Source organism: Oncorhynchus mykiss, chromosome 10, assembly GCF_013265735.2.
Source record: "Oncorhynchus mykiss isolate Arlee chromosome 10, USDA_OmykA_1.1, whole genome shotgun sequence".
In the NCBI taxonomy this organism is placed as follows: Eukaryota; Metazoa; Chordata; class Actinopteri; order Salmoniformes; family Salmonidae; genus Oncorhynchus; species Oncorhynchus mykiss.
In genome coordinates this window covers 48,137,092-48,164,528 of record NC_048574.1, presented here as the reverse complement: position 1 = coordinate 48,164,528, position 27,437 = coordinate 48,137,092, and the positions used below count along the sequence as shown (strand labels likewise).

Below are 27,437 nucleotides of genomic sequence, written 5' to 3'. Positions count from 1 at the left end.
GTTCTGCTGGTAGTACCACACTCACATTGTGACTGCGTGTAGCCTGTTTTAGAGGCCTAGTGCCCTGTTTATACTCTTATCATCCAAAGGTCACGAAAGCTCAGACGGGGAAAACAGCAGGACAGTTAGATATTGGAAAAGACACATCATTTGCGAGGCAGAACTTCATCAGCCTGAGCTGGCATCGTCCCTAGGAAGAGATCAGGAGCTGACAGTTTTGCGAGCTCTGCAAATACTGTACAACTTAAGAGTTATACTGACATGCCCACCTCTGCCCCTCATTTGGGTACACAATCATTGTTTTTTTGTGTGTGACACAGACTAGAATTTACAACAGCCGTTTTTAACCTTTATCAAGAGTGGAAATAACCTTGTGGTTGAAGAACCCCTATTCAGCGGTCTTGCACTTCAAACACAGGGTTGACAAAAGTCAGACAGCAACTGTCAATATTTGTTGTGTTGCCCAAGTTTGGACCACATTTGTCTTCAATTAGTAAAAAGGTATGAACCGTTTCATTTGAATCAGCAAAATATATAGACCAATAGATTTAATAATAACAGTTAGGTTTTAACTCAAGCCACCCAACTTTTTTTTTTAAACTCGAAGAGGAATTTTATAGAGACTCACAGAGAGACGGAGAGAGAGAGAGCGCGAGAGAGAGAGAGAGAGAAAGCGAAAGGGAGAGAGAGAGAGAGATTCGCTTACCCAGGTGGTCATGTGCAAATAGTCTCCTGTACTTTGGAGTTTAGAGTCAAGTTTGTCCATTCCTTTTTGGTCTTTTCTGTTTGGTGGGATATCAATGAGAATAACTACCTAGAGCAACAAGATGACAAGGATGTGTTTATTTGTCATAACTGCGGTATTCATGGTGGAAAACGAGTTCACTTCTGGAGGTAGGCTTCACACATTTAACAAAAAAACAGACATCGACAAACAGTATCCTATGCTTTTCACAAGTGCTTCTTTATCAGTCTTTATGATAGTATAGAAATACCGTACGAATGTGATGTTTGATTCACATATTATTCACGTAACATCCATTATGTCTGCTTCACATAAACCCAAACCAGTGCTTGACTTTGATTTCAGTAAACTGGCCTCACTTCTTCCCTGATAACTCATGCCCGTAGTGGGCACAGGGGCATGTTCCCCCTCGGCTTTGTCCTGTTTAAAAATATATATCTATTATCATTTTAATGCATTTTTTTGTGGTTGTTTCTCTGTAATACCTAGCCATCTAGCAATTTTATGAAGTTGTTTTAGCTAGCCCAGATAGGTTCTCAATCACCCATCCTTATAACTAGCTACCAAGAAGCCATTTCAGGCTACCAAGTTAGAGTAGATTACTTGTATAACTATATTAGCTGGCATGCCTGCTGGCAAGGTTGGTAGACTTTAGAAAAGAAAAGCAATATCTAAATGGATAAGACTCACATTCCTTTCAATCTTTTACACAGAAGTTAGCAGAGATGAAGGGAATCACACACTACGTGACCTAAAGTATGTGGACACCTGCTCGTCGAACATCTCATTCCAAAATCATGGGAATTAATATGGAGTTGGTTGCCCTTTGCTGCCTTAACAGCCTCCACTCTTCTGGGAAGGCTTTCCACTAGATGTTGGAACATTGCTGCGGGGACTTGCTTCCATTCAGCCACAAGAGCATTCGTGAGGTTGGGCGCTGCTGTTGGGTGATTAGGCTTGGCTTGCAGTCGGCGTTCCAATTCATCCCAAAGGTGTTTGATGGGGTTGAGGTCAGGGCTCTGTGCAGGCCAGTCAAGTTCTTCCACGTTTTACCCCCTTTTCGTGATATCCATATGGTAGTAACAGTCTTCTCCCATCGCTGCAACTCCTGTACGGACTCCGGAAAGACGAAGGTCGAGAGCCATGCTTCCTCCGAAACACGACCCCGCCAAGCCTCACTGCTTCTTGACACGCTGTTCGCTTAACCCGGAAGCCCGGAAGCCAGCTGCACCGATGTGTCGGAGTAAACGCCGTACAGCTGGCAGGCACCTGGCCGGAGTCACTAGAGCGCGATGGACAAGGACATCCCGGCTGGCCAAACCCTCCCCTAACCCGCACGATGCTGGGCCAAAAATCATTACAGCCTGGGGTCAAACCCGGGTCTGTAGTGATGCCTCTAGCACTGCGATGCAGTGCCTCACACCACTGTGCCACTCGTTAGGCCTCGACAAACCATTTCTGTATGGACCTCACTTTGTGCACAAGTGCATTGTCATGCTGAAACAGGAAAATGCCTTCCCCAAACCGTTAGCACAAGTTGGAAGCATAGAATCGTATATAATTTCATTGTATGCTGTAGAGTTAAGATTTCCCTTCACTGGAATTAAGGGGCCTAGCCCAAACCATGATAAGCAGCCCCAGACCATTATTCCCCCTCCACCAAACTTTACAGTTGGCACTATACATTCGGACAGGTAGCATTCTCCTGGCATCCGCCAAGCCCAGATTCATCCTTCGGACTGCCAGATGGTGAAGTGTGATTCATCACTCCAGAGAATGCGTTTCCACTACTCCAGAGTCCAATGGTGGCGAGCTTTACACCAGTCCAGCCGACGCTTGACATTGCGCATGGTAATCTTAGGCTTGTGTGCGGCTGCTCAGCCATAGAAACCCATTTCATGAATCTCCCGTCAAACAGTTATTGTGCTGACGTTGCTTGCAGAGGCAGTTTGGAACTCGGTAATGAGTGTTGCAACTGAGGACAGACACATTTTTACGTGCTACGCGCTTCAGCACTCTGCGGCCCCATTCTGTGAGCTTGTGTGGCATACCACTTTGCGGCTGAGCCGTTGTTGCTCCTAGACGTTTCCACTTCACAATAACAGCACTTACAGTTTGACCAGGGAAGCTCTAGCAGGGCAGACATTGGACGAACTGATTTGTTGGAAAGGTGGCATCCTATGATAGTTCCACATTGAAAGTCACTGAGCTCTTCAGTAAGGCCATTCTACTGCCAATGTTTGTCTATGGAGATTGCATGGCTGTGTGCTCGATTGTTATGTCCACATACGTTTGTATATATAGTGTATTTAGTTTCTTTAAAAAATAACCACCAGTCGGGAGGATACAGATTGCTCAAGAGGTATGCTTAGACATGCAGAAAAATAAGCATATATTTTTTAATAGAATTAAGCATAATGATTATGACTCTGGATTGCAGGAAAAAGCTGTTTAAAGTGTTTGAAAAATGCAAAATTCTTCAACTTCCTGACGGGGCCCTAGCCCCCCTCCAGACTCTCCCCTAGTCATCCTAACATACTTTGTTCCCCCTCCGATTTTTGGTGTGCATGACACCCCTGCTCCTTCCAGTTCAGTTGTCAGTCAGTCAAATGCATTGGCACATTGTATAAACTTCAGGGTACAGATACAGAATGAGAGCATAAGGGCGAGGATGAGAAGAGTCAGAGGAAGGGACGTTTTCTATATGTCAATGATGATATTTTCTTCTTCATGGGAAACGACATATGCTTTGCCAACCTGAACCTATAAGCGGAATTCATTTCAACGCAATTGTTCATTTAGTGACCCCCCCCCCCCCATCTCTGTCCTCGTTTCCTCCCCAGCCTCAGTCTTTCTGTCCAGGCAGTCTGCAGACACCCTCCTGAGGAGGCAGAAGCGCTACAACACGGGGGCCTTCGAGGAGATGAAGAAGGACAACCTGGAGAGGGAGTGTATCGAGGAGCGCTGCAATCTGGAGGAGGCGAGGGAAGTGTTTGAGAACGAGGAGAAAACAGTAGGTAGCATCCCCTACAACCGCACATGAAGTCCATCTGCCCATTAGGCTCTGCCATGTCAAGTGATGGACAGCATCAATAATGGTGTTTCTTTTTCTTTTGCTTTAGATGCAATTCTGGGCGAATTACCTTGGTAAGCATTAAGGCTAAAAATAAAAAATAAATCGATATTCTGTAGAGATAGTAGAGTTGTACAATGAGCTGATTGGTATAATCTATCTCATCTACCTGTAGTCAAGTCTTTGTCTATGTGCCCCTACAGACGGGGACCAGTGTGAGTCCAACCCATGCCAGAATGGGGGGAAGTGTAAAGATGCCATGAGTGCTTACGTATGCTGGTGTCTACCTCAATTCAATGGGAAAAACTGTGAGATTGGTGAGTAACCTGTAATCTGTTTAAAATCAAATCAAACGCAGTAACGTCAACTATCTTGTCATCCACTTGGCATTCGATTGGATTTGCAGATATTCCTGCTTTAACTTGAACATTGCATATGTTTACCTTATAGTAGCTTACATGTTAACCTCGTTAATCCCCCCCCCCCCCCCCCTCCCATTGTTCAAAATCGACTTGTCTCCTAATCCTCTGTTCTCATGGATTCTCCCTACTCAGAGATGGCTAAGCAGTGTGACATTAACAACGGTGGCTGCTCCCACTTCTGTGTGCTGAACGCCCAGCATGCAGTGTGCGACTGTGCCACAGGGTATAGACTGGCTCCGGACAAGACCACCTGCGAACCAGAAGGTACTGATTGATCCTGCATATAAGTCCGCGCACCATGTTCTCTTTGCGTTGATTTAAATCATCTATCATCTATTTTTCAACCGGTCTCATCTATGTTTATTTTGGCCAGGACCATTCCCCTGTGGTCATCTTGGCAAGGCTATAAGCGCAACGCTGTCCTCTCGGTCGATCATCACAGCCGTAAATGTTGATCAGACTCGGCAGTCCGACGACAACGCCCTCAACATCACTGAGACACCGGAGGCCTCTGTGAACAACACCTTGGATTCTCTTGCGGTCAATGCCACCACCACAACCCCCCACCGCGTCAGCAGCACCAGTAGCAGCCACTCTTCCTCAGTGCTGGGGGACTTGCCCTCCTGGGCCTTCTTCCCAACACTGCCCACCATCCAGGAAGAGACATCCAGCGACCAGCGCATCGTTGGGGGAAACACAGTGAAACCTGGGGAGATCCCCTGGCAGGTAGGCCAGTTGTGTGAGTGTGTGAGTGTAACTAAGCCCCTCCAGTCAATGTGTTTAGACTGCGGTTGTCTGTGCTAACCTCTGGGACACTGCCAGGTGTCCCTGATGAGCAAGCTGACCGGGCAGAACTTCTGTGGTGGCACCCTCCTCAGTGAGATGTGGGTCATCACCGCTGCCCACTGCCTGAACGAGGGCAAGATTGGAACCTTCTTCATCAGAGTGGGTGAGTCAAACCAAGTAGGAGTGACTGCCTATTTGGTATTTGTGCTTCATTCGTTCAAAATAATGTTCATCTGATCACAATGCCTCTCGCCAGGGGAGCACAACATGCAGGTCAAGGAGGGGACGGAGCATGACCACGCTGTGGCTGAGCATCACATGCACCCGAGATACGACGCCAAGATAAGTCAGTACAACCACGACATAGCCCTGCTCAAGCTCCGCACGCCCGCACGCCTCTCTGACTACAGTCTCCCCATCTGTCTGGGGCCCAAGGACTTCACTGAGACGCTGCTGAGGGAGGCCTCTATCTCGGTGGTCAGCGGCTGGGGCAGGATGCGCTTCCAGGGCCCTGAGTCCTCCATACTGCAGAAGGTAGAGGTGCCCTACGTGGACAGGACCGAGTGCAAGGGCAGCAGCGCAGAACGGGTGTCCCGCTTCATGTTTTGTGCCGGTTACCGCAGCGAGCAGAAGGATTCATGCCAGGGGGACAGTGGCGGTCCCCATGTCACCCAGTACCGGGACACTTGGTTTCTGACAGGCATCGTGAGCTGGGGGGAGGAGTGCGCCAAGGAAGGGAAGTATGGCATCTACACACGTGTGTCACGTTACTTCCCGTGGATCTCCAATGTCACTGGGCTGAGAAGCATTGGTTCCAACTCTGAGCCTGATGTCTGAGAGGTCCAAGACCCCCCCCCCCCCCCCTGCCCTTACGTTACTTAACGTTTTGGATGATTACCATTGTGTAATGTTTAACTGGGCTGATTTACTCTTTGTTGATGAATTAAAAGGGATCCGGGAAATGATGTCTCTTTGAATGTCTTCTGTAAGTTATTCAAAATAGTCAGGCAGATTCAGAAACATTAGGGACTGACCCAGAGGCCTACGCCTTGTACAGTAGTATCAGTCAACATTTACAAAATGCACATCCACACCCATAAAGGTAAAAAAAATACAATAAATAAAGTTAAGACATAGTAAAGAAACATTTATGAAAATGGATAAGAGTTTCTGCTAAATTACCAGAATGTAAAGAAAGACTCTCCCATCAGATCCGCTTGTGCTTGTATTTGGTAAAATAATTTCCATCCATATCATATATGAAATTCTCTGTAGATTCGCATGAATCCCCAACGTCCGTCTATGTGGAGAATTTACATAGAAGCTGCAACATCCAATCATCACACTCACTCAGCAGCAGAAGTAGCGGCAGCGGCACTGCGGGACCCTCCTCTCACGTCAAATGGTCAGACGACTGACACACCACCCCCTACTGGCACAAAACTGCAGTAAACATAAAAAGAAGCATTCGGCAATGTTCAACTTGGAACTGACCACTTGCAACACCCTGTCGACATTCATGCAGAATAGTGAGCATAGAAATACAACGCTTGGCACAGTTTGCTTGCTGTTAGCTTTCACACTGAAATGTCAGCTATTTACCATAGTAATTGGGGATAATGAGAGTGGTACAAAATGAGGCTGTTCTAACAAATAAAGCAGACAGGGAAACTGTACAATAGCATGTTTTGGCACATAACCTGGCATTGACGATATGTTGAAATCTGTTATGGTCTATCATGAACCATGATAGTAACACACAAATGTCAAAAATAAAAAAAAAGAGAGAGATTGGATTCACTTTCACTGTAACAGAAGTAAAACAGTCCTTTTCTAAGTAAATGTATTTATAAAGTGGGCTAGAAACAGTTCATGCATCTCATCCAGGAAAATGAAGACATGGAGATCCTATCTCCCGGGGTGACAGTTCTTTAAGGTGATGTTGTGATGCTGCCCAGGGGGTCGGAAAGTAGACTCAGTCCACTGCCTTGTGCTCGAGGTTGTTTGCTTGACGTGGGTAGGGGCGTTACCCACGGCAACACATGCACCCTCTGGAGGAAATGTAAAAAGACGTCCTTGTGGTTTTATCGTCATGGTATTAATATGGTGGTGATTATTATACATTTCTGGAGATGGACGGTTAAAAGAAGGCAAAGTCGACCCTTCAGATCCTCTGGTTTGATTGATGACTGATCGGTTTCTGGCAGCATGTTCAAGGCCCCTGGAGTCTCCAGGAAAGACGATGGGAAGGATGTCAGGACGACAGTTGTGGGGTCAGAGGTTGTGTCCGGACGGAGGGTGGATGGCATGTGCTTCATTCAGAGAGAGCTGAGCTTCCGGGTTTTCTGATTCCCTGAAAGAGAAACACACAGGTAGTAAGGTCGTAATATGCAGGTATGTAGAGGAACACACAGGTAGTAAGGTCGTAATGTGCAGGTATGTAGAGGAACACACAGGTAGTAAGGTCGTAATGTGCAGGTATGTAGAGGAACACACAGGTAGTAAGGTCGTAATGTGCAGGTATGTAGAGAAACACACAGGTAGTAAGGTCGTAATGTGCAGGTATGTAGAGAAACACACAGGTAGTAAGGTCGTAATGTGCAGGTATGTTTGTGGATATGAGGACATCTTATTCATCCATGCTAATAGCTACAAACACCAGAACAGTGAGCTCTACTACTGGTCCACGGGGAGCCCCTCACCTTCCATCCTGCCTGAGTGGGCACGGCCACTCTCTCCCAGAATCCTGTGCAGGTTATCAGCTGAGACCCGACCCTCATCACAACGACTGACATTCCTCACGAGCCTGACAGAGAGAGAATCAGGAGTACTGCTGTAGTAACGACAGCAAGCAACAGCAATAGCGGTAGTGATGTTAGTAACGGGGCTTCTCACCACTTCCCTACAGTGTCCTGATCCAGCAGCTGGATGACATCGCCGCACTTAATGATGAGGTCATCTGTACTGCACACACTACTTTCCACCAGGGCCCTGTACCTCCCAGGAACCTGTGAGAGGAAAGCATGTCCCCTTAATACCAGATAAACAGAAAAACAGACTGACAATAGCCTCGTATTTTACATCGTGCTCTAACTCCAATGTCCAATTACGTCCACAAACTGTTTTGCAGGAACACTTGACAATACAACGCCGGGTGACGTTTAGACCGGCTCACCAGTGGAGTAGGGTCGTCCTCCTCGTCAGAGTCTGACAGGTTGGACAAGTCAGTGGTGCTCCAGTCCTCCGGACCCTCACAGATGTCCACTGAGTGGGAGGTGCCAGGCCAACCTACGTTTTACAGAGAGAAGCTCTTGATTACAACCCTCCCTGCAAGTCAAAGGCATCTCACTTTCAAAACCTTCCCACTGATGACAAAAGCACAATTCCACTGCGAAGACATGCTGGACTTTTCAGTGTCAAAACTTCACCGACCGGCCCCAATTGGCCAGTAGACTTGGAGTCTGCTTTGCTACTAAAGACAAAATGGTTGCTGTTTTCCACGCATACTCACTGCGTCGATTGTTGTGCTGGGGCTGAGGGGAGAAGACCACGGGGTCTGTGAGGACGGGGCTGGTGCGGCCGGACGACTCGGCCTCCTCCGTGCTGAGGGACTGGTCTGGAGGCTTACTGTGAGGAAGGACATCAAAACAACCTGAGCAGCCAGTGATCTGCCTGGGACTCCACGGCATGCACACCGACATATGAGCCAGACTGTCCCGCGTCGCAAAGGAACGGGGGGGCAGAAACACAACATCCACATGGTCACAAGCTTGGCCTCAGGCACTGGCTAAGTCACACCATTCTCCAGACCAACGCCAGAGAAACAAGGTTGACATTTTGGGAGTCACTAGGCTGGAGATGAGTTGAAACCAAGCTATGATTGGAATCGACCACAAACGAATGACACGCTACGAGCGCCATTTTCAAACATTTCCAGGAAATCCCCAACGTTCTCTTTGTTCATCATGCAAATTGTGAGATACGGGGACATGAGAGAACATGAGAGGACGTGAGAGGACATGCAAAGAGCATCACCTGTCAGTAGAGGGAGGAGACAGAGGAGTCTGCTCTGAGAGTTGAATAGGGGGAATGTCTTCTGAGAGAGGGAGGGGGGGGGGGGGGGCAGAGGGCAGATAAAAGTGATTTTAGACCTCCAGGTAGTTTAACCAAACTACTGGCATGCAGACAGACGAATCACATCACACCACAATAGAAGACAAGGGGAATGGATAACACACCCAACATGGAAGCTGACAGACAAGTAGACGCAAAGTAGAAACCTTGGAGGAGCCTCTGCTGGTTGGTGAGAATTTTCCTGATCTCGGTGAGCCAGGTGATCTTGATCTGGAACGTCGGGGCCTGTGGAACACAGCCACGGGCATCAGTACCACGTGTGTGTCAGCGAGTCAAATCAAACCAAACTGTATTGGCCGCGTACACGTCTTGCAGATGTTATCGCGGGTGCCGCGAAATGCTTGATTTTCGACCAAACATAAAATAAAAGAATTGCGGAATGTCCGGACGAGCAATGTCAGTGTCCGGAATATCAATGTACAGGATGGTGTGTATAGACATTATGGACAGCGTAGGAATAGAAAAGGCGGGCACAGCAGTAGTTGTTTAGGGTGAGCCTGGACTAGAATACAGTGAATACATATGAAGTAAGAAGCCCAGACCAAGCCCACTCCATCACTTGCCAAGGCACAGACTAAACTGAGAGCACAAGATAATCAAAATCAAACGATACATAATGTGGCCCTCACCTGAACAATGTACACCTCCTCTCTGCCACTGTACCAGAGCTCAAACTTCTTCACGTCTCCTTTGACATTCTCAGTGATGCCAACAGCACTCATCTGCAGAGAAAACACAATTCACCACCGCCAGTGTGTTGACTGTACCTTTAATCAAAGCGAACGCGTGTCCATATGAGAAGAACAGAAGTGCCGGACGTGCCCCCCCCCCCCCCCCCCCCCCCCCCCCCCCCCCCCGGGCCTTACCCTCAGGCAGTGCTTGAAGCTGTAGAAGGGGGTGCGGTCGTGGGCCTCCCCATGCTCCTCACGGCGCTTGCAGAAGAGCAGAGCGTGCTCATGCAGGAAGAGGTGCCTCTGCATGGGTTTGAAACGGGCCTTCATCCTCGTCGGGCCCCTCTTATGGCTGATCCACACGCTGAATGAGCCCTGCATTAGCACCCGGCCCAGGTCACTCAGCTCCCCCTGGGGACACAGCCAGACACAACACAACCCAGCATGTTGGGATGTGGTAAGACATAATCATTACAAAATTCACGGAGAGAAAAACAAGATGCACATCTGTCCCTTTCTCATTCATTATCACTTAGTCACTCATACATTCTCTCAGTCACACGCTTTACCTCATAACCTGTGATGGCGATCTGGTGCATGGAGTCGTTGACAGACTTGAGGAGATCCAGCATGGACTCTAGTGCCCCCTGCAGCTCAGAGATATAATCACTGTCTGCGCTGTGCTTCAACAGCTCCTGTCGGGAAAGACAGGAGCCCGGAGGGCCCCAATGTGTTCAAATGGAATGTTAAAGCACACACACGGACCGTGTAAGTCAAGACGTCGGCTGAGCCCAAGCCCTACCTTCAGCAGCAGCTGGTACTTAGTCAGTCTCTGGACAGGCTTTAGGAGGTACGAGTCCAACCCCAGTTTGTGCTCCAGCTTCTTCTGACACTCCTGCACAGGATGGAGACGTAAAGACTGAAGAAATCGTTCAAATGTATCCAGAAGACGCAACGTTCGTCAAAACTATATCACTTTTATCAACACGTGAAAGGGGATTCAAAAGTGATGGGAAGTGCATCTCTCTTCCATGAAAAAAACAGTTTGGCAGTCCACTTAGCCAGAGTACCTGGAAGAAGAGGGAAGCAGAGCACTGTCTCCATAGCAACTCGGAGTGCGGCTTGTTCTGACAGTAACGCTCGTACACCTGGAACTTTTCTTTCTGAAACGGACAGAGAAAACGTCAAAACCAAGCCAACTGACTGTAGAGGGTTTACAGGGGGCTCTGCCTGATGACCCCATACCACATGAAGTCAGAGAGGGGTGATCAGAAGCTTGCTCACCCGTCGTAGAAAGCATGCTCCAACCCTCTCGGGAGTCTCCAGGCACCCCTCCAAGTCCTGGAGGAAGGTCCTGTAGAGAGGAGGGGCGGATGAGGCATGACTTCAATCAATACTCTCCTCACTGTAAAAACAGAGCTTTTGCTTATCAGTGCCTCAGTGCGTGTGAAAGAGCGAGTGTTTGTGCACTTCCTTGCCTGCTATGGAATTTGTAGATCTCTGGCATATTCCCGAAGAGGACCTCCTTCTTGCTGCGCAGGGCAGAGGGCAGTAGGTTGGAGAGGGCGGGGTTATCCATCTCTGCCCTGTAACCCTACAGAAATGAAGACTTGTTTTTTTTTAAATATTGTACCCTTTGGGATGGTTTGTGTGTCTGTGCAACTGTTAAATGAAACACCTTACCAGCAAGACAGAGAGCAGCTCCTCTACATAGATCCTCTCTGTCTCAATAAGCTCTTTGATTATGTGTCTGAAGACACAAAGCACAGTCAGCAAGATGCACAGAGAGAGAGAGCGAGAGAGAGAGAGAGAGAGACAGAGAGGCACCAGTAAGGGAAATTCCTTTATTAAATTAAATGCAATTACATTTTCTAGGCAGATAACAGACAAAGACAGATAAACAGTTGATGAAACCAAGCTGGAATCAGACAGTGCATGCAGACTGATGATGAGTGGGGTTCTGTTTCACCGTTTCAGCTGGTCTGGGCTCTCCTCTCCCTCCTGGCCGTAGGAGAGAGAGTTGCGGTTCTCCTCATAGTCATGCATCACCTCTATCTGGAGGGGGAGAGAGAGAGGGCAAGAATGAATTTAGTCAACATGACAAGCTGAAACCGTGATAAGCCACCCTGTAGGACAAAGATGATGTGGAGGCCAGATAAATAAAAAAAAATGCTATCCCACACTGGAGAAAATGCAAATCGTGTTGACATGAAATGTAATGTAGGGACATTCTATAGCCCTATTGGGACGGGGGAGGTTGGGATGGTCGGGTAATGTGATTATCCGCACGAGCACAAAACACCACATCCGTCATTTTAGTCTTCTGCCATATCAGTCATTTTTACTTGGCGGGAAGGTTATTATTCCAGACTCCCCAGGTTCTCTGCTAATACTTATCCCGTGTGAGTCGTCATCCCTGTGTTTTGAGGGATGTTACAGAGTTGAACAGGTGCTGCACGCAGTCTTAAAACAAAGCGCTACAGATGTTGGATTTGCTTTGTCATGTACCAACTTTCCCGCCTGCTGGGCACAGACTTTAACTCAACGTCTATTCCACTTCGGTTCAACGTCCTTTCATTAACAATGACGTGGATACGACGTTGATTCAGCCAGCGGGCAGTGCCTATTTCTCTTTTAAAAGATTAAGCGGATGATAATTGTGCCAATGAATTGATCAATTGGCAATTACGTCAGCTAATTGAATGACTGCATACAGTTCACGCAGGTGGGTCGAAATATATTCACACCTAGAACAGCCTCCTGTCTCCCGTCATGATGGTCCATTTTGAATGAGAAAAATTATATATTTCCCGGGGCAGTTTGGTAAAACGAATCCCATTCGAATCGTCGATTGGGGAAAAAACGGACGTGTTCCGGTTCGAAACAACCACGTAACCAAAGTCCTATATTAATGCGTGTCAGACACTTGATGAATGCAGTGGATCTTAAGGAACCTTCTGATCTGTAGGTGTCACAACCCAACTCTCACCTTTCGAGGGCTTTTCCGAGCTGCCCTCTTGCCAGGTAAGAGGTCAAAAGAGAACCTTGAGTTGAGAACCGAGTTGAAATCTACACCTGCAGGCATGAAAATGCACAGAATGATTATAAAAATAAAAAAAAGACTATTACTTCAAGTATGAACACTTGATCTGAGGAAGACAGGCTGCTGAATGTCCACTATCATCCTTGAAAAACCTTTTCTCACACACCTAATAATCAGAGTACGAGAACTAACTCATATTCAGCGTCCGTTAGGCCTCGGTAAGAGTTTTGTGGTTGTGTATTTAAGGTAACGTACTGTGTTTGGGGGAGAAGAGAGGGGATTTGCACCGGGGAGAGTGCTCAGGCCGAGGGGCCACCAGCTGGATGGGCCGCACCTGAATGTCAGCCAGCTTCCTCAGACATGCCTGTCTGTTGTGGATCATTCTCTGCATGGCAGACAGCTTCTCAGTGGCCACCCCAATCTGAGACTGAGATAGAGAGAGAGACAGAGAGAGAGAGAGAGAGAGAGAGAGAGAGAGAGAGAGAGAGAGATTACTGATAGAGATTGACAGGCCTATTGGATCTGCATGAGGGAGAAGAAAGGTGGAAAGTGCTGGCAACAGCAGGTTGTTGATAATAATACCCTACGCTTGTGGCAGTTGTAGTATTAGAGTACGTGTCAAGTTTGCCGTGTCGACAGGATGTTGTCGTCGCACCAAAGAGCTTTGGGATGAAATGATACGGTGATAACGGGAGGAAATGGCACGGTATGACTTGGAGCCAGGCTGGGTGGAAATGTGACTGATGCCAAAGAACACACTATGGAACAGGGATGCATACCTCTAGCTGAGGGGTCAGGATGGCCTCAAACTCCAGACTGAGGACATCAGGGCTTTGGCTCAGACACAACGGTGTCTCCTCCTGGAGTCTCTCTATATCCTGCAGCGCTCCCTGAGCTCCCTCCTTGGACTGGAACTTATCCACCAGCTGATTGGCTAAGAGGTAAGCCCCCTCGTCACACCAGCGCCGGGCCTGAAGGCGGATATAGACACACAAACACAGACACACACACACAGAGACGCATGGAAGCATGACACACTGACCATCACAGACTCTACAAGCTTTATGAGTGGATATGGGAGGATGGAGGTTACAATTGTGTGCGTGTGTGTGTGTGCGTGCGCTCGCATGCCTCTTCCAGACGCAGCAGCAGGTGGCGTATGCGGGTGAGGGTAGCCCGTTTGGCTCGAATAGCGGTGGTCAGCACGTCACAGTGGTGCCGCAGCTCGTTGCACCGCTGGACGATCAGGGCCAGAGCGTAGTGGTGACCGGTGGCCAGCTGGTGGCCTCGCAGGATGATGATCTGGGCGCGGCCCATCTCTTCCTGACAACCACCACAATCACACAACAAAAAAAACAGTCAAGGATAGCCATCATAGGTGCACCTATCTGGAGCAGTTTACGTTTCTCTGTCAGAAGTCTCAGGATGTACTCTATAAGGGTCAAGCGAGAGGTTCGTTTGTGTCGTGGGACCCTGACCTGTGCGCGGGTGTCCAGTGACTCCAGATCTTTTAATAGCTGTTCTGTCTGGACCACAGTCCCGCCCACGGCAGCGACCTCCTTCTCCTGACCAGACAGCTGGTCCAGGATCTCCTCCATCTGAGCAACAGCAAAAAGGAAGTTTGACCTTTGGCACTAAATGTAGGAAATAGTACAGATTGACACTTTTCCCTTTTACCACTGTAAACTGGCTGTACCTCATGAAAGCTCATCTCATATCTCATCAGCTGAAGGTACTGCTGCAGTTTCAGGTGATGCTTCTCAAAAAAGCCATCAAAAGCCATCTCCATGTCCCGTAGTTGGGCCAGAAGCCTGAAGAAAACAGATGGTACACAAGCTAAAGGTCAAACACTTTATCAAAACGATAACTCCTCCAGAACCCCATCCCATGGCAGCTACCGCAAAGACAACACGAGATAAATGAAACTAGACACACCAAGAAGAAGAAACACAATTGTCTGAACCATCTTTTTTTTAACAGTGTACTGCACCTCTGCACCGTGTCCCAGTCCTGTTTGATATCTTTGTCCTCCTGGCCATCAGCTTTAGCTGCCTTGGCGGCTTCCAGGTTGGAGAGCAAGTGACGGCCCTCCCGCATCACTGACCTGATGTCATCCTGCAATCGTTGCCATTCAGTTATTCACGGGACATCACAGCAACATGCACTACTACGGCCTTGCGACAACAACGACAAAAACTCGGAATAATTCCGAGGTTGTCATGGGAGGCGTGTCTTACTTTCAGCTGCCTGTATTTGTCAGTGTGGGATCTGAGGAGGAACTCGATGGCGTCGGCCTCATCTGGAAGCTCGGTCTCGGCGAGCTCGGTGCCGAACGACTGCAGCAACTGGGCTATCTCCTTGACAGTCACGGCAAAGCTCTCAATAGCCTACAGAGGGAGACAAATAGTAATGAACGTCTTGCCTTATACCAAAAACACGAATTTGTCATGTACTCTGCCACACTGCACATCTAGGCTGCTTTGCGGTGAAATTGTCTACATGTTGTTGACGAAGGTCCGTGTACCAAAATACCAGGTCTGCCTATAAATCGATGTGTTGCTTCAGGTGACACCGTGGGACAGCATGTTTACCGTACGAAGGACAACCCAGTCACTATGGCAGTACTCCAGAGTTCCACCAAACTCTGAGGTCAGCTGGTTCTCATCAATGTAGCGAAGCAGGTCCGTAACCGAACTGAGCATAACCACCTGCGGAAGAACGCAGAGTAGCAGACCGAGGTGTACAGCACAAAACCACCGTGACAACCAGAATCGATCATAATCACTCCTCACCTTACAGTAATACATCTTAGAGAGAGATTGCGCGTAAACACAACCTAAGAGAGTCCTTCACAGCCCCTGATATTGTCCGACTGTTGAAACAACTACTGGGATCGCCCGAATACGGCCCCTTAACCACTTTCTGTACGGGTATTTGCTCAACATTTCAAACAAGCCTTGGTTTCGTCATTTTCCACTTCTTACCGGCATCTTGAGCATGAAGTCATCCTGGCTGAAGCGGAAGCCCAAGTCAGTGCCGGTGCCTGAGGGACTCTGCAGGAGGCTGGTGGGCCGCAGAACCAACACCAGGTGGAGATTCCCCGGGAAGGACATCTGCAGAAAGAAGACAGCAGGAGAAGAGAACAACAGTTAAGATAATTGATATCATTGAACCTTATTGTCTGTGTGGCATGACTGTTGTGTCAGCCTGCTCTGTTTCCTACTTGGTTATTGCCTCACTACCATTCTCAAGCGGTTTTTCTTAGTTTGCATCCTACTCAGTAAGTGTGGACGTTCACAGCGTTGACCTTCTTAGCTCATTAGATAACTCTTACATAAAGCCCTCCTCCCTATCGCACTAGACGAGTGAATAAACCTAAGTCAGCATGTTTATTTTTTTATTTTAGATCTTTTTTAATTTTTACCTCCTTTTTCTCCCCAATTTTGTGGTATCTAATTGTTAGTAGCTACTATCTTGTCTCATCGCTACAACTCCCGTACGGGCTTGGGAGAGACGAAGGTCGAAAGAAATGCAACTCCGACATCATACTGGAACACCTCCAACATCATACTGCAACACCGCCAACATCATACTGCAACACCTCCAACATCATACTGCAACGCCTCCAACATCATACTGCAACAACTCCAACATCATACTGCAACACCTCCGACATCATACGGCAACAACTACGACATCATACTGCAACACCTCCGACATCATACTGCAACACCTCCATCATACTGCAACACCTCCATCATACTGCAACACCTCCGACATCATACTGCAACACCTCTATCATACTGCAACACCTCTGACAACATACTGCAACACCTCCAACATCATACTGCAACGCCTCCAACATCATACTGCAACACCTCCAACATCATACTGCAACACCTCCAACATTATACTGCATCTGTTTCAGTATGATATGTTGGATAAAGGAATAAAGACAGACACCTATCAACTAGACTCCGTAACAGCAGGTCCTCCGACATCATACTGCAACGCCTCCGACATCATACTGCAACGCCTCCGACATCATACTGCAACAACTCTTAACATCTTATTGCAACACCTCCAACATCATACTGCAACGCCTCCAACATCATATTGCAACACCTCCGACACCATACTGCAACACCTCCGACATCATACTGCAACACCTCCATCATACTGCAACACCTCCAACATCATACTGCAACGCCTCCAACATCATACTGCAACAACTCCAACATCACACTACAACACCGCCAACATCATACTGCAACACCTCCAACATCATACTGCAACACCTCCGACATCATACTGCAACGCCCTCCGACATCATACTGCAACACCTGCAACATTATACTGCATCTGTTTCAGTAGGATATGTTGGATAAAGGAATAAAGACAGACACCTATCAACTAGACTCCGTAACAGCAACGCCCTCCAACATCATACTGCAACGCCTCTGACATCATACTGCAACGCCTCGAACATCATACTGCAATGCCTCCGACATCATACTGCAACGCCTCCGACACCATACTGCAACACCTCCGACATCATACACCATCGTCTCCAAATTCATACTGCAACACCTCCAACATCATACTGCAACACCTCCGACATCATACTGCAATGCCTCCGGCACCATACTGCAACACCTCCGACATCATACGGCAACAACTCCGACATCATACTGCAACACCTCCGACATCATACTGAAACACCTCCATCATACTGCAACACCTCCGACATCATACTGCAACACCTCCATCATACTGCAACACCTCCATCATACTGCAACACCTCTGACAACATACTACAACACCTCCAACATCATACTGCAACGCCTCCAACATCATACTGCAACACCTCCAACATCATACTGCAACACCTCCGACATCATACTGCAACACCTCCAACATTATACTGCATCTGTTTCAGTATGATATGTTGGATAAAGGAATAAAGACAGACACCTATCAACTAGACTCCGTAACAGCAGGCCCTCCGACATCATACTGCAACGCCTCTGACATCATACTGCAACGCCTCCAACATCATACTGCAACGCCTCCAACATCATATTGCAACACCTCCGACACCATACTGCAACACCTCCGACATCATACTGCAACACCTCCATCATACTGCAACACCTCCAACATCATACTGCAACGCCTCCAACATCATACTGCAACAACTCCAACATCACACTACAACACCGCCAACATCATACTGCAACACCTCCAACATCATACTGCAACACCTCCGACATCATACTGCAACGCCCTCCGACATCATACTGCAACACCTGCAACATTATACTGCATCTGTTTCAGTAGGATATGTTGGATAAAGGAATAAAGACAGACACCTATCAACTAGACTCCGTAACAGCAACGCCCTCCAACATCATACTGCAACGCCTCTGACATCATACTGCAACGCCTCGAACATCATACTGCAATGCCTCCGACATCATACTGCAACGCCTCCGACACCATACTGCAACACCTCCGACATCATACTCCATCGTCTCCAACATCATACTGCAACACCTCCAACATCATACTGCAACACCTCCGACATCATACTGCAATGCCTCCGGCACCATACTGCAACACCTCCGACATCATACGGCAACAACTCCGACATCATACTGCAACACCTCCGACATCATACTGAAACACCTCCATCATACTGCAACACCTCCGACATCATACTGCAACACCTCCATCATACTGCAACACCTCCATCATACTGCAACACCTCTGACAACATACTACAACACCTCCAACATCATACTGCAACGCCTCCAACATCATACTGCAACACCTCCAACATCATACTGCAACACCTCCGACATCATACTGCAACACCTCCAACATTATACTGCATCTGTTTCAGTATGATATGTTGGATAAAGGAATAAAGACAGACACCTATCAACTAGACTCCGTAACAGCAGGCCCTCCGACATCATACTGCAACGCCTCTGACATCATACTGCAACGCCTCCAACATCATACTGCAACGCCTCCGACATCATACTGCAACGCCTTTGACACCATACTACAACACCTCTGACATCATACTGCAACGCCTCCGACATCATACTGCAACACCTCCAACATCATACTGCAACAACTCCAACATCATAGTGCAACACCTCCGACATCATACTGCAACGCCCTCCGACATCATACTGCAACACCTCCGACATCATACTGCAATGCCTCCAACATCATATTGCAACACCTCCAACACCATACTGCAAAACCTCCGACATCATACTGCAACACCTCCATCATACTGCAACACCTCCAATATTATACTGCAACACCTCCAACATCATACTGCAACGCCTCCAACATCATACTGCAACACCTCCAACATCATACTGCAACACCTCCAACATCATACTGCAACACCTCCAACATCATACTGCAACACCTCCAACATCATACTGCAACACCTCCAACATCATACTGCAACACCTCCATCATACTGCAACACCTCCGACATCATACTGCAACGCCTCCAACATCATACTGCAACGCCTCCAACATCATACTGCAACACCTCCAACATCATACTGCAACACCTCCAAATCATACTGCAACCCCTCCATCATACTGCAACAGCAGTGGAGGTCCTTAGATTCTTATAACATCCCTGTGACCAACTAGCTGTTGTTCTATGTCAGACTCTCTTCAGATGTGTGAGGCAAATGCACCTCAGGCTCAGCACTAAAAGTGAATAAGACTTCAGTAATGGAATTTTGCATAGACCAATTGGAGATGTACTTCCATGTACAGGCCACGGTGATCCAAGGGGCAGCTTTGAGCAGCAGCGTGAATGCAAATAGATATAAGGCAAAGTCAATCTGAATGTCTGCAGGACAGGTGATCAATGAAACACACCAGGCGACACCAAGCCTATCAGCTTTCCCTCACACTCAGTCAATCCTAGTGGAGACATGCTGAAGATTAGTTTGACCACTGCAGCACAGATCAGAAACATGCATATCAACAGTTTTTTGGCCTATTACACATCTCAAATAGACCCCTATAGCATCACATAATGCATGTATTATGAGATACAGTTTTTTGGTATAATTCAGCTCTACCAAAACTACTGTCTCCATCGTTTGCAACCACACTGCTGTGTCAGTGAAATGCCTTGCTTACAGTACATTTATATATATATATATATATATATATATATATATATATATATATATATATATATATATATATAGTTCACCTTTATTTAACCCCGTAGGCCAGTTGAGAACAAGTTCTCATTTACAACTGCGACCTGGCCAAGATAAAGCAAAGCAGTGCGACACAAACAACAACACAGAGTTACACATGGAATAAACAAACGTACAGTCAATAACACAATAGAAAAGTATATATACAGTGTGTGCAAATGAGGTAAGATTAGGGAGGTAAGGCAATAAATAGGCCATAGTGGTGAAATTATTACAATTTAGCAATTAAACACTGTGATAGTGATAGATGTGCAGAAGATGAATGTGCAAGTAGAGATGCTGGGGTGCAAAGGAGATAGAAAAAAAAACAATGTGGGGATGAGATAGTTGGGTGGACTATTTACAGATGGACTTTGTACAGGTGCAATAATTAGTCACATGCTCTGACAGTTAATGCTTAAAGTTAGTGAGGGGGTATGAGTCTCCAGCTTCAGTGATGTTTGCAATTCGTTCCAGTCATTGGCAGCAGAGAACTGTAAGGAAAGGCGGCCAAAGTAGGAATTGGCTGTGGTGCCTGTGATGCCCTGTGGTGAACTACAGAGCAAATATAGTACAATAGGCTATATCAGTTATTAGCCAACTGTATATGAATGATACAGACGGATACATCCAGACAGCTGTAGAAATGCAACTGGGCTACTGCAATAATATATTACGGTCATACAATATGCAATAACTCTCTGTCGATAAAGATAACACTGAAGATAATACCCTCCTACAACAAACACTAGGTTATATCACTCTTCAATGCCTAAAGACCTGTTTCAACTAATGTTACTGTTGTTATCCCGCAAGACTTATCATACACACCATTTTGTCATTGGCATGTCCTGTCCGACCCCCCCGCATCTCCAAACACATGTATAGACGTGCAACTATGTAAACAATTTTGGAAATTCACGCTTACTAGAACAGACAGAAACTCGAGTGTTATCTGACATTTGTATATGCCTTAAGTCGCATGCGATTTCTAGCTGATGCCGCAGTAGGGCACATCCCGGCCAAGCAGTGTTCGCCTCGCTATGCTGCAATAGACAGATCCTGATTCCTAATTTCGGGAAACATCAAATAAATTCTTATATCGTAAACACCTTACCGCGGCCCTCCGCAAACGGGGCAGTCCCCTAAAAGGATTGGCCTCCGCCATGGTTTTGGGTTGTTCTTTCTAGGGGATATCACCCTATTTTAAGGGGATATCTCGCCGCCTCACAACTTCCCTCCCTCCATCAGTACTGCGCGGGACTCTCGGCAGTAGTGAGCAGCCGCAGCATCGCATTGCAGTGGCCGGGTGGGTAGCAGGTAGTGATTACGAACGAACGGCTCTTTTTGAACGGCTGTTTTTGGTGAACGTTGGGAATCGAATTGCATCTGTGAAAAAGCCATTAATTTGGCTCCCTTATTTGCATACTGATACTGTTGCTTTTTCAGCTCCAGACATCGATTATCTGCAGACAAATTATAAAAAACATTATCTGAAGATGGTCATTCCTCAATGCCGGAACCATATAGTGAGGAGAGAGCCTCATTATGATCAACTCAAATGTTTTTCATTGCATTATATTTGTTCATATATTTGGTCTGGTAAAAATATAGTTGAACTTGCATTTCACGATCTGACCTAATGGTAGGCAACGTTTTAGGCATTAAATTAGAGATTGGCTATTTTTTATGGTTTAAGGTCACTTTGCAAGCACTACTGAACGAATAGCCGTTTGGTAGCCAAATGAACGGCTCTTTTTATGTGAAAGGAGCCAAATGATCCGGTTCACCGAAAAGACTCGGAATACCCATCACCAGTAACAGGCTGCGCTGTCTGTCTGCAACACCTTGAACGCACTTGCGTCCACTCAGAATAGGGGTGTGTCAGTGTCACTGTCACGCGCATTTCACGTCAACTGCAAAATCAAATTCATGTAAATAATATTAATTATGTCCTTTATCATTTTCTACAAAAAATGTATTTCCCTATGCCATGCTGTGTGTGAGCAATATTTTCTATAGGACTCTCTCTCTGTGTGTGTGTGTGTGTGTGTATGTGTGTGTGTGTGTGTGTGTGTGTGTGTGTGTGTGTGTGTGTGTGTGTGTGTGTGTGTGTGTGTGTGTGTGTGTGTGTGTGTGTGTGTGTGAGAGAGAGAGAGAGAGAGAGAGAGAATACTGTTGTGAATAGAGTCTGGCTGTTTTAAATGTTGTTTATTATGAAATAAAATAAGCATGTTTTTTTCAGTTAAGAGCATTGAGCATGACTACAGCAGAAGAACCATATCTCCACCTTAAAACAATTATTGCCGAGAGAGAGGCAGCGAGAGAGAGAGAGAGAGATAACCAGAGAGCGAGAATGGTAAAGAGAGAGGTGGGAGAGAGGTGAGAGAGAGAGAGAGAGAGAGAGAGAGAGGGAGGGAGAGAGAGAGGGAGCGAGAGAGAGAGAGAGAGAGAGAGAGAGGGAGGGAGAGAGAGAGAGAAAAAAAAAGAACAAGAGGACCTATATCCAAAGCACAGCACCACCAGCCACTTCCACACCCCCACCCCAACCAATCAATACCCCCCCAAACCAACCATGTCCACACCCCATAAAGGTCCACTCAGATCAGGTCTATGCCCCCAACTCCACTCTTACCCTAGCCATATGCTCAGCAGGCTCTTCTCACAATTACTAGTCTGAGGCCAAACCACGACTAACAACATTGGACACTTGGAACCCAAAGCCTTCACTACCATCTTGGAATATCCAATTGCCTGAAGTCATCTGCCCTTGGCCTAAAGAACAGGAACCTGGACTTCACCAAAGAAATTAGAAATACAGACATTGTTATCCTACAAGAAACATGGTATGAATGACCTAAACATGACCTAAATGCCAGAACTGGACAAGAACCTGATAGCCTCAACACACAGTGGGACAAACACCTACCTGGAGAAGACAGCATTATGTCCCCCATATGACCCCCAGAGACAACTACTGCAACATAACCAACAAAAAAGGGTCACAACTCCTGCAGCTCTGTTGCACATTGGGTATGTGTACATAGTCAATGGTAGGCTTCGAGGGGACTCCTACGGCAGGTACACCTATAGCTCATTTCTTTGCAGTAGTACTGTAGACTACTTTATCACCAACCTCAACCCAGAGTCTCTCCAGAGCGTTCACAGTCAGCCCACTGACACCACTATCAGATCACAGCGAAACCACAATCTACTTAAACAGAGCAATAATCAACATCGAAGGCTTCGAAGCCAAACAAAGTGCACACTATTAAGAAATGCTATAGATGGAAGGAAGGTAGTGTAGAAACATACCAAGAAACAATTGGACAACAACAAATCCAATACCTCCTAGACAACTTCATGGACAAAATGTTTTCCTGCAACAGTGAAGGTGTAAACGTAACAGTAGGACGCTTGAACAATATATCTGACCTATCAGCTAACATATCAAATAAAAATTCTGGCAGAAAACCTAAGACAACTAACAACAATGAGAAATGGTTTGATGAAGAATATAAAAACCTAAGAAAGAAATTGAGAAACCTAATCCAACTAAAAACACAGAGAACCAGAAAACCTTAGCTTTACGTCTTCACTATGGTGAAACACTAAAACAATACAGAAATACACTAAGATAAAATAAGGCATGACAGAAAACAGCTCATTTTGATTGAAGAATCCATTATGAGGAGCATCCTGACACTGCACTTGATGATTTTATGAAATTACTTCTTTCAATTATTGATAAACATGCAACTGTTACGAAACTGACTGTTAGAACTGTTAAGGCTCCATGGAATGATGAGGAATTGAAAAACTGTATGGTTGAAAGAGATGAGGCAAAAGGAGTGGCTAATAAATCTGCCTGCACATTGCAGGCTTACTTATTGCAAATTGAGAAATCATTTGACTAAACTCAACAAAATGAAGAAAAAACTGTATTATGAAGCCAAGATCAATGATATAAATAATGATGGGAAAAAACTTCGGAGTACTTTAAATGAAATTCAACTCCATCTTTCATCGAATCAGATGGCTTATTTATCACAAAACCATTTGATGTTGCCAATTATTTTAATTATTATTTAATTGGCAAAGTGGGCAAACTTAGACAGGAAATGCCAATAACAAACAGTGAGCAATTGTATTCATGCATTGTATTCATGCATTTCCTTAATGGAAGCTTCTCTAATGTCAAACATGTAGTGTGGTGTACCGCAGGGCAGCTCTCTAGGCCCTCTACTCTTTTCTATTTTTACCAATGACCTGCCACTGGCATTAAACAAAGCATGTGTGTCCATGTATGCTGATGATTCAACCATATACGCATCAGCAACCACAGCTAATGAAGTCACTGAAACCCTTAACAAAGAGTTGCAGTTTGTTTTGGAATGGGTGGCCAGTAATAATGGGTGGCCAGTAATGGTCCTGAACATTTCTAAAACTAGGAGCATTCCTTAAGTTCTAGACCTCAGCTGAATCTGGTAATGAATGGTGTGACTGTTGAAGAAGTTGAGGAGACTAAATTACTTGGCGTTACCATAGATTGTAAACTGTCATGGTCAAAACATATGTATTCAATAGTTGTAAAGATGGGGAGAGGTCTGGCCGTAATAAAGAGATACTCTGCTTTTGTGACACCACGCTCCAAAAAGCGGGTTCTGCAGGCTCTAATTTAGTCTAATCTTGATTATTGTCCAGTCGTGTGGTCCAGTGCTGCAAGGAAATACCTAGTTAAGCTGCAGCTGGCCCAGAACAGAGCAGCACGTTTTGCTCTTCATTATAGTCAGAGGGCTGATATAAATGCTATGCTTGCCAGTCTCTCTTGGCTAAGAGCTGAGGAGAGACTGACTGCATCGCTTCTTGTTTTTATAGGAAACAATGTGTTGAAAATTCCAAATTGTTTGAATAGTCAACTTACACACAGCTCTGACATACACACTTATCCCACCAGACAGGCCACCAGGGGTCTTTTCACACTCCCCAAATCCAGAACAAATTCAAGAAAGTGTACAGTATTATATAGAGCCCTTATCGCATGGAACTTCCATCTCCTATTGCTCAAATAAACATCAAACCTAGTTTAAAAAAACAGATAAAGCAACACCTCGTGGCACAACGCCTCTCCCCTATTTGACCTAGATAGTCTGTGTCTATGCATTGAAATGTAGGCTGTGTGCCTTTTAAAAATGTATGAAGTTCTGTCCTTGAGCTGTTCTTTTATAATGATGTTCTGTATTATGGCTCATGTTTTGTGTGGACCCCAGGAAGAGTAGCTGCTGCTTTTGCAACAGCTAATGGGGATCCTAATAAAATACAAAAATACCAAAATAGAATTAAATCACACATTGACCTACACATTGTACACCTTTGGGTCCTTTTGTCCCTTTTGAGCCAAACAACTCAACTTTTCACCTAAACTCATCTCTGACTAGACTCCTGACAAGTTCCTATTCAATCAAAACCTGTAGGCCTAGGCGGATTTCCTGGATAACTCTGTAATTTCGTTCTTCGGTATTTTCGGTTACTAACCGAAGCGTCACTGGTACAACACCAACACTATCCTTTCACATAGATGGATTACTGAATTCAGTGCTGGTAATATTAAAGTTTTGGGACGAGTAAATAAGCCGATTTAGCCTGTGGTGACTTTGTCAAGTGGAAAAGGACCGATGCTTGGCTAACCAAGCCGCATATAGCTGAGATTTAGCACCACGGACAGCAGTGGAATTCCCTCCGTCTGACGCAACATAACATTGGACAGTGATCTGATCTCTCATATAGTCCTTGGATCAGAAGCAATATTGTTCGGCCAGTAGGTGGCACTATACCTCACATAATAAAATAGCTATTCTAGAGTGCTGCCAGACTATACCACACAGTAAGTACTCTGTCATAATACAACAGAAAAATGCAAAAAAAATATAGCTAGCAAAGGAATTGTTAGCAGTGACTTTGACTCTACTATATCTCAGCAACTGTGTGAATTGTTGCACCCACAAATGTACCCTATGTCCATAAGGTAATAATAGTAAGCCTACATTAATCTCAGGTGGAACTAGCATTACTCTATATTTTACTCTCTAATACTGACATAATACTCTCTAATTCTCTCTAATACTGATATACATATTTACCCTTGGGAATTCGGTCGGTTTTTTGAAGTACTACATGTAGTAGTATTTAGTGTCATTGTTTCTGAGGATATGCTTTCTCGCTATGCTAAGCCAATGGCCATATTTAGAATGCAGGTTGCCAGGTTCCTGACACTGTCGACCCAAACATCTGTTAGACGCTGTCCTCCTGGCTGGCACAGTACCACACAGAAATAAATAAATGTTACATGTCTTATCAGGACTCATGCGTTCTGGAAACAAGGGTTGCCAGTCCCAATGTGTCTTCAAATTAAATACAAATGTATTGGTTGTGTACACCTATTTTGCCGCTGCTATTGTAGGTGCGGCGAAATGCTTCTGTTCCTACTGTAGCTCCAACAGTGCCTAACAATACAAAATAAAACACGCAAATCCAGGAAAAAAAGGAATTAGGAAATATAGAAATATCAGAACAAGAATGCAAACAAGCAAACAAGGAATTGTCCGTAGAGCTCCAAGACAGGATTGTGTCGAGGCACAGATCTGGGGAAGGGTACCAAAACATTGAAGATCCCCAAGAACACAGTGGCCTCCATAATTCTTAAATGGAAGTAGTTTGGAACCACCAAGACTCCTCCTAGAGCTGGCCGACCAAACTGAGCAGTTGGGGTAAAAGAGCCTTGGTCAGGGAGGTGAACCAGAACCCGATGGTCACTCTGACGGAGCTCCAAAGTTCCTCTGTGGAGATGGGAGAACCTTCCAGAAGGACAACCATCTCTGCAGCACTCCACCAAGCAGGTCTTTATGGTAAACTTCACCTTCCAAAAGCCAGAGCCCAGACTTGAACGTGATCGAACATCTCTGGAGAGACCTGAAAATAGCTGTGGAGAGACCTGAAAATAGCTGTACAGCGACGCTCCCCATCCAACTTGACAGAGCTTGAGAGGATCTGCAGAGAAGAATGGGAGAATCTCCCCAAATACAGGTGTGCCAAGCTTGTAGCGTCATACCCAAGAAGACTCGAGGCTGTAATCGCGGCTGAAGGTGCTTCAACAAAGTCCTGAGGAAAGTGTCTTGAATACTTATGTAAATGTGATATTTCCGTGTTTTATTTTAAATAAATGAGCAAAAATGTCTAAAAACCTGTTTTTGCTTCATCATTATGGGATATTGGGTGTAGATTGCTGCTCTTTAAAGAAAAATAAGGCTGTA

At 45.9% G+C, this 27,437-nt stretch overlaps 2 protein-coding genes across 7 annotated transcripts; one reads left to right on the top strand and one right to left on the bottom strand.

Annotated features, from left to right (window-relative positions):
* Nucleotides 1-680: 680 nt before the first annotated feature.
* f9b (coagulation factor IXb) lies at nt 681-5,991 on the top strand. The gene is made up of 8 exons (XM_036933248.1): nt 681-894; nt 3,589-3,758; nt 3,868-3,892; nt 4,022-4,135; nt 4,373-4,504; nt 4,614-4,966; nt 5,063-5,189; nt 5,283-5,991. The coding sequence occupies exons 1-8, from the start codon at nt 828-830 to the stop codon at nt 5,861-5,863; spliced, it is 1,569 nt and encodes a 522-aa protein (XP_036789143.1). The 5' UTR covers nt 681-827; the 3' UTR covers nt 5,864-5,991.
* A 247-nt stretch (nt 5,992-6,238) lies between these two features.
* LOC110534142 (proto-oncogene DBL) lies at nt 6,239-21,401 on the bottom strand. Of its 6 annotated transcripts, none has more exons than XM_021618838.2 (27): nt 21,245-21,401; nt 15,859-15,987; nt 15,466-15,582; nt 15,112-15,261; nt 14,865-14,989; nt 14,571-14,685; nt 14,353-14,472; nt 14,006-14,197; nt 13,654-13,845; nt 13,130-13,301; nt 12,821-12,906; nt 11,801-11,886; nt 11,515-11,581; nt 11,310-11,425; nt 11,116-11,185; nt 10,902-10,994; nt 10,634-10,726; nt 10,401-10,526; nt 10,027-10,242; nt 9,790-9,882; nt 9,265-9,385; nt 9,062-9,122; nt 8,538-8,737; nt 8,202-8,314; nt 7,922-8,034; nt 7,729-7,832; nt 6,239-7,379 (listed from the first exon to the last, which is right to left on the bottom strand). In XM_021618838.2, the coding sequence occupies exons 1-27, from the start codon at nt 21,293-21,295 to the stop codon at nt 7,345-7,347; spliced, it is 3,156 nt and encodes a 1,051-aa protein (XP_021474513.2). In that variant the 5' UTR covers nt 21,296-21,401; the 3' UTR covers nt 6,239-7,344. The 6 variants fall into 6 exon arrangements, with proteins under 6 accessions (XP_021474513.2, XP_021474517.2, XP_021474515.2 ...); XM_021618842.2 differs by having other exon boundaries at nt 8,538-8,653; XM_021618840.2 differs by having other exon boundaries at nt 9,307-9,385.
* Nucleotides 21,402-27,437: the final 6,036 nt, after the last annotated feature.

Coding starts and splice junctions, on each gene's coding strand:
- f9b (XM_036933248.1), top strand. CDS start 828: ATGACAAGGATGTGTTTATTTGTCATAACTGCGGTATTCATGGTGGAA. Junction 4,136..4,372: donor TGGGAAAAACTGTGAGATTG/GTGAGTAACCTG, acceptor CTCCCTACTCAG/AGATGGCTAAGCAGTGTGAC. Junction 5,190..5,282: donor AACCTTCTTCATCAGAGTGG/GTGAGTCAAACC, acceptor GCCTCTCGCCAG/GGGAGCACAACATGCAGGTC.
- LOC110534142 (XM_021618838.2), bottom strand. CDS start 21,295: ATGGCGGAGGCCAATCCTTTTAGGGGACTGCCCCGTTTGCGGAGGGCC. Junction 14,198..14,352: donor CACTGGACACCCGCGCACAG/GTCAGGGTCCCA, acceptor GGTGGTTGTCAG/GAAGAGATGGGCCGCGCCCA. Junction 11,426..11,514: donor AGCTGCTCTCTGTCTTGCTG/GTAAGGTGTTTC, acceptor TCATTTCTGTAG/GGTTACAGGGCAGAGATGGA.